Genomic DNA, 7,807 nt, shown 5'->3' with positions numbered 1-7,807 from the left:
CACACTATTTTTTTTTTTTTACTCTATCCCTAACAGCAAAACGGAAGAGAGACCAATAGAAGAGGAAATGAAATGATAAAAAAGAAATTGGTAAAAAAATATATTTTAATATTTAAAAGTGAGATTTATGTGAGACTTACTAAAAATTATCCAAGATTCCAAAATGAGATCTACACCAAAGAATAAAATAATAGAAATTTTGAGAGATCTTCAATCCCACTTGACATTATGGAATCTACAAAAAATGATATAAGATCCTAATTTAGAATCTACCACTAAAGATGGTGCCAATTTGTTCCTATTATGCAAGATTTTAATGAAACTAATCGTTCTATGGTGTCTGAGTACCAGGCCAACTATGCCTGCCAACTTAAACTTTGTCTCTTGATAGTGTGGGACTGCCCAGTCGTTCTGTGGTTTTGTTGGGCCTTTTAGATGGGCTACCCAAGTAGCATGTGATGTTGTGTGGCAACTACCATATGAGTTTATTAGATAAACAACTTAATTAAGTCATTTAAGTGTTCATTAAAGGGTTTGCTATTGGGTAAACATACACCGTCTAATTTTTATGTGGGTTTATGTTAGTAATCCTTTCATTAAATAAGTATTTATCATGTAAATTAAAGCTAAATTGTTTTCATATAAGTTGTAAGTGCTTTTATAAATTATTTTGGAGAATTTACTGAAGTAAATTGAAAATAGCTTACAAATATATTATAATTTACTCATAAAAAACATTATAATTTGTTTTCATAAAATTTCTCAAATATTTATACATTGTTTGTCATAATATAAGTCTAAAGAAATTATAAATAAACGCCCCCATACTCATAGTAAAAAGGAAAAAGACCTTATTATTAGATTAAGAATTATCAAGGATTAGCTTAACAACTGGACAGATATCAGTCCCTCGACGGTCTTATTATTTTCTTTCACTCATTTTCTCAGCCTATCAACTCTGTCCCTACTTGTTTGCGCCTTATAGCTGACACTATCATATTGTTGTAATTTTGGATTAGGCTTAGGAAGACGTTCTTGAATGCACCTGATCTTGCTCTGCCGCTTTGCTGTTATTTGTCATTGTCATGCTTTACCTTTGATCATATTTGTAGGTACACAACTTGCTGGCTCAATAAATAGGTCTTTCATATACTGAAGAAAATTTTCAATTGCATGTGGTTTAGTGGTAAGGAGAATATCTGGGTGAGCTCCAAACCACGTTAGTGTCATCTAGTGTGAACTTGATATGAGTGAAATAAAAAATAGTTTTGAGTAAAATTTACTCTACCTGCGATAAGTGACGCAATGAAAGCCAGATATACCTAAAATATGTTTTTGATCTATAGACAAATCAAGTGGCAATTCGAATCGAGAATCTGTTATTTCCTACTCTCACCTAGGTAATCCGATTTTTTAAAATGTTACCTAAAATATTCCATCTAAAAAAAAGCGGTATAATTTTTCATTTCCAATCAAAGGAATGAAGTTAAGAATCAATAACCGGCCCATAGTGTTCTACACAACTTGTACTAAAAGATAAATAGTACTTAGCACTTACAAGCTAGGATTTTCATTTTTTTTTTCAATTTCCATTTCTACATTTTCTTCTCTTCAAGGGTAAAGATGATAATAAAATATATTTAAGGTTAAGTTATCTATTTGGTCCTTGTAATTGTTTTCGTTTTAAGTTTTAGTTTCTATATAAGTAAAAAAATTTAACTTTTAGTGGTCAAATATACATAAAAGTTGAATTTTTGGTCTTTGTTAGTGATAAAAGTTAACACCAAAAAACCTATTTTTTATGGAAATCGCTACAATTTTCCTTTAAAGACAATAAATGACTACAAAAAATTGCACAGATTCAAATTTACGGATTTCTGGTGTAAAGACTAAAATTTTAAATGAAGATAATTTAGAGATTATGAATAATTTAACCTATATTTAAGCCTTTACAAATGAAAATCGAGTATTTGAATAAAGTGATTCATCGTTCCATTCACTTTCTCAGTGGTATTTCTTAGAGTTATGACTTAGGAATGAATCTTTCTCCTATCATCAAGACCAAACAAATAAAAGAAGAAAGAATGGTGCATGCGCGGCATATATACATCCTTAAATCATAACAAAATATCAAGTGACAAAAGAATAGGATTCGTTCGACTCTGTGAGTGGGCGTGGTGGTGAATACACGGTTTTACAAAAAGATCGAAAGGAATCGTTTAACATAGATTCGTATCTCAACCTAACTCGCCATGCCAATTAAGTGAACTCTGACCAATCTCGTCCACAGAAGTTATTCTAATTTCACTAAACTAGTGTTTATTAATAAACAGCTTGAGTGAGGAGCTACTAGCATTAGAATGAGTCTTTATTCATATTCTACTACTTTCACTTTAGAAACCATATCTTGAGCCTCCAGGGAATCCAAAGGAGGAGGGTTATCTATATAAAGAAGCCATGATCCATTAGTATTCATAATCATATATACTAAAGCCAAGCCAAATATTTGTACCCAAAAACAAACCATATACATGTCGAGTTTGAGTTTCCTAAAGTTCAATTATAGCTTCTCATGGAAGCCCTCCTCTTCACGCAAAAATGTAGTCAAGAAGAACAGCTTCATATCAAGACAGACATCAAATGAAGGACAAAGTTTCCTTCCAAAAGAAGAGGAAATGAAATGGGTGTTCCAGAAATTTGACACCAACAAAGATGGCAAGGTTTCTCTTGAAGAGTACAAGGCTGCTGCAAGGGCCTTGGATAGGGCCATTGGGGAAGCTGAAGCAGTGAAAGCGTTTAGGGTCATGGACACTGATGAAGACGGCTTCATTGACTTCAAAGAGTTCATGAAGATGTTCAATGGAGAGGGTAGGATAAAAGAAACTGAGATCAAGAATGCTTTTCAAGTGTTTGATTTGAACGGTGATGGGAAGATTAGTGCTGAGGAGTTGTCCCAAGTTCTCAAAAGGTTAGGAGAGAGTTGCAGCCTTAGTGCCTGTAAAAAAATGGTCAAAGGAGTGGATGGGAATGGAGATGGTTTTATTGACTTGAATGAGTTTACGAGGATGATGATGAGTGGGAAGAAACTAGGCTAAGTATTAGGACTTTGGAATATAAAGGACCGACCTTGTTTAGTGTTTCTTAAGTTTGTGTCTTATAATATTTAGTTTCTCTTCTTTTTTTGTGAAGTAGATTGGTTATAGATAGTTTGGTTAAATGTATGGTGATTAACTGACTGTCCTGCTTTGTTAGTAATCGGGTGCAATGTTCTGATATAAATTATATAGGGCAAATGTTTTGTCTTTGATTCTCTGCCCTGTTGTTTTCTCACTCTAGACGTAATTATGATTTGAAGAAAATGAAATCAGAGAACAGACCTTGAGATTTAAGTTATAACACTGCAAAATTATGTGGCCATGACAGAAAAATTAAGGTAGCTGTTTAACTTTCGTTACAATTAGTCAATTAGAAAGAAACTCCTAAAGCACAGAATCAAGTAATCAACAAATCATTCTTACGCTTTGTCTAATAGTTTGCTGTTCTTTCTACTGAAGGAGTAATCTACTAGGAGAAATTATTTTATGGTTCTTGACTAATTCGTGTTCATAGTCTTAGTTAATTTCTACCTTACATGTAATCTATTAAACGAAAAAACTGGTCTACATGTCATGTGGAGATTGACTCGAACTAGGACATGTGATCCCGAGCCATCCAATAATTTATTTACCCTCTAATTTATGTCAACCCTTATTCTGTTGACATAATTATGGCAAAAGTTTCAAACGTGATGAGATCACTCTGAACACTGAAATTGATACGTTTCTGTTTTCTTTTGCTTTCTCTTCACTCTCCTTTTCTTGTGGGTTGACTGGACTGTAAAGAGTTGATACCATATTGTAGTAAAGGCTCTCTAAGCTTTGTTCCAACGACTTTGCTTGACATATTTCATGCATCACATGAATTAGCGTTGAGCAATTCCAATAAGTACTAAAGTTAAATAGAAGAAAGGATATTGTAGAGATGATTGGCATTTGGCGATTCATGATATATAGTCCTAATAAGGAGCCAGCGCGAGTGCCAATCAATCCAAGCATCTATTGCAACTAGAACCATCAAATTTATTCACACACAAAAAAAAGAACCATCTTCAAATTTGACTTGAATGAACTAGTAATTTCTTCATATTTTTATTTGAGAAATCATATTTGTACAATTTTCTTTTACCATCATGAGAAAGATAAGAAGAGAGGAGAGAAAATATAATGTTATAAAAAGTATTGAACAAGGAACAACTCTTTTTTACTTTTACTGCATGTAATAGAGGAAAAGTAATCTTGAATTCTTAATAACACTACTCTCTTATAGTCTAAAGAATTTTTTATGAGATGGATGCATCCTCTATAGGAAATTTCATACAATAGATTTTATTATATAACCACAACAATTTATTAAGCAGCATTAAATTGATCACTAAGTTCCCTCTTTTATTGAGTTCGTATCAACACTTATTCAAAGGTAATTTATTAGGATAGACGATCGTGCGACCTTGATATTCTGAGATGCACATTTGCCTTTGTCCTCTCTAAAGGATGCATCGTGTTTTCGTTACAGTTTTTGAGGCATAGAATCAACCAAAACAATGGTGTTGGAATTGCGTACGTACAACTCATGCCTCATGATCACCCTTGATGCTACTAAGAAATTTCTCAAAAGCAACCATACCGAAGGCGAAAAAAAGTATAAACAATACTCAGCTTGAAAGAACATATGAAACTACTACTATTTTATGTAAATCTATATCGTGGCAGAGCAAAAAACGAAATATGATAATAACAGAATATAAATGCTGCATTGTTGTTCTGAACTTAATTAAACAAAGTTATCTGTTTACAGCTGCCCGTGTGAGTTTTGAAATCTGAGAGCAAATCGCTTGTTGTGGCGCTTTATTCTATCAATGTACAAATCGTGTATACGGAAATAGAGAGGAAAGAACCGCACGCAGATTCTGCATTTTGGCGATCGTATATTTCATCTTTTTTTTTTTTTTTTGGTTTATTAGCTCCGCGCCAATTGAAGCTTCCATAGCTAATTTAAATGTTGATATATTTTCTCTGTAATATTTTTCTGAATTTCTTGGATTGAGTTATACTACTAGATAATATTGTAATTAGCTATGGTCACTTTTATTTTGCTAAACGAGGTTTGAGGTTTTCTATTCGCTTCTTAACTAATTGTCTTTGATTGCTTTTCTTCATGCCTATTCGGTTTCTTCACAAGTCTTCCCAATTGCCCAAGCATGGCATAGAACTAAGAATTAACTTATGGAAAAATGCATGGGTTTCAATCCTTCTGTACGTGTCGTTTGGTACCAATGTAAGAGGGAAGAATGAAAAAAAAAAAAAGAAAAAAAAAACTTCAGAAGAATGTGATCTTAGTATACTTAAAATACTTTTTTGTATAGAAAAAAAAAGACTTAAAAATTTATATATTTTTTGGTACAGAAAAAAAAGACTTAAAAATTTATATATTTTTTGGTACAGAAAAAATATGATTTAATATGATATTTTTTTAATATGATTTAATTCATCTTAGTTCATATAGTTGTGTCAACTTTTCATTTTAGTTCATATATCTAAAAATTTATATTTTAATTCCTATACTAACATTTTCTTTTTATATATTTTAGTTCTTATGTCTTTATTTTGTAAGCTGTTTTACATTGTCAAAAATCCGACAACAAATACCATAATAAAAAAGAATTATTCAAATTGGGACTAAAAGATAAAATTTTAATTTAGACAAAAAGATTGACTCATAATAAGGATCAAAACAATAATTAAACATGTTTGGTTGTGTTTGGTAGTACATTTAACGCGATTTTTCATGTCTTTACCGTGGGCTTTAATGTGTGTTTCGATGAACGTTAATAAAATTAATTTTGAATAGAATTGATTTTAGTTAAAATTGATTTTTTCAAGTGATATAATTTATGTTTAGATGTTTTATTATAAAATCCGTTTATTGTGTCCTTCTCTACCACATCTACTACATTGGACATCGACGTTTGTTGTGTCCTTCTCTTCCACATCTATTACATTTTTGTCGGTGCTCAGATGGTTCCAGCCAATCCATCTCATTCCTTATCCTTGTTGCTTTTGGCTGACCTTTCGCACGAATTGTACTTGGATCAGAGATAAGTGTCCATGGCTCATTAGAAGGAGCCGCTTTATTCCCAAGAGACCACCATTGCACAGAATAAGTTTTTAGGATGTGCTCATTTGTGTAAACAACATCTACATATTGGAAGTAATTCATGCTCACGTAACCACAAGTAGCAATAATGTGTGAACATGGATAGTGAAAAGCAGAATACTTTCCGCATTGACAATAATGATCATTCAAGTTAACTGCCCACTTTTGTCCGTCACGTTGCGTTATAGGATTGAAGGTCTCCTCTACTTCAAACCTGGTCGAGTGGATATCATAGACGCGGACGATGTGCGAACAAGTTTGTTCTTGATTTTTTTGAAGTTCTTTAAATACCTTAGAACAATATACTTGTCCTTCATTTAATTGTCTTTGGACTTGGCGACCACGATCAACAAAGTACTTTCGACACCTACTATATGTTGATTTCACTAAAGTTGTTATCGGTAGGTTGCGACAATCCTTCAATACCTTATTTACACATTCTAAGAGGTTGGTCGTCATGTGACCATATCAACGTCCTTCTTTAGCATAAGTCATGCTCCATTTTTCCTTTGAAATGCGATCAATCCATGTAGATATGACTGGACTCAACTGATGAAACTTTTCTAAATTATGATCAAATGTATGTTTGCAAGGAGTGTAGACTGCATCAGAAGGTTTTGTTAGCAACAACAATTTAAAGTATATATGATACATCAATTAACATCATATTATAAATTAAATCTTACCAAATTTCTTCAACATTTCTTTTCGTTTGGCATTGTTGAATTTGCGATTGAAATTGCTTGCTATGTGTCGGATGCAATAAACATGATAAGCATGGGGAGGTTGCCAACCAAGATGTTCGCTAGCAACAACAGACTTTATACTCGCATGACGATCAAATATGAGACAAATATCATTTTTATTTTTCACGTGTTCACACAAGTGTGCCAAAAACCATGACAACGCTGTTAACGTTTCACCTTCGACTATGGCAAATGCTAGAGGAAGAAGACCACCATTTCCATCTTGTGATGTGGCCATCAACAGGGTCCCACGATATTTTCCATATAAATGTGTCGTTAACTTGTATGATTGGCTTACAATAATTAAAAGCCTTTTTACATTGACCGAAAGTCCAAAATACTTTATCAAACTGACGGTGTTCATGACTCACCCTGTTGCCAACAATAAAATCGTCATGCAGTATTTGAATATAGGATCCAAGAGCGTGATTTTGCATGTGTTTTAGCCACAACGAAAGTATCGCATATGACTCTTCCCAATCGCCATATTCAATTGTAATCGCTTTTTGTTTCGTCATCCATGCTTTTTTGTATAAAACCTTATAGGAAAATGCATTGTTTATCTTTTCTTGAATCAAAGAAACTTTTATTGATGGATCTTTTCTAATCATGCCTGTTAATAAAATAAGAAAATTTAAATAACCAAAAACGCAAAAGTAGGATAATATGAACATAAAACACGTACCTACTACACAAGTGGCAATGAAATCTGAATCAAGCTTCTCATGATCTTGTGTCATACTCATATTCATACATATGTATGATCCACCCCATTGTGTCACTTTTCATGAATCAGTTTTTTTAGATAA

At 32.7% G+C, this 7,807-nt stretch overlaps 1 protein-coding gene across 1 annotated transcript; it reads left to right on the top strand.

Annotated features, from left to right (window-relative positions):
* Positions 1–2,379: 2,379 nt before the first annotated feature.
* Positions 2,380–3,312, top strand: LOC114421636 (calmodulin-like protein 1). Its single transcript, XM_028387681.1, has one exon. It carries the CDS (start codon positions 2,532–2,534, stop codon positions 3,093–3,095), a length of 564 nt encoding a protein of 187 aa, XP_028243482.1. The 5' UTR covers positions 2,380–2,531; the 3' UTR covers positions 3,096–3,312.
* Positions 3,313–7,807: the final 4,495 nt, after the last annotated feature.

This window comes from Glycine soja, chromosome 1, assembly GCF_004193775.1.
Source record: "Glycine soja cultivar W05 chromosome 1, ASM419377v2, whole genome shotgun sequence".
Classification (NCBI taxonomy): domain Eukaryota; kingdom Viridiplantae; phylum Streptophyta; class Magnoliopsida; order Fabales; family Fabaceae; genus Glycine; species Glycine soja.
This window is presented reverse-complemented; position numbering and strand designations above follow the sequence as displayed.

Excerpts from the sequence above, each read along its gene's own strand:
- LOC114421636 (XM_028387681.1), top strand. The coding sequence starts at position 2,532 with ATGTCGAGTTTGAGTTTCCTAAAGTTCAATTATAGCTTCTCATGGAAG.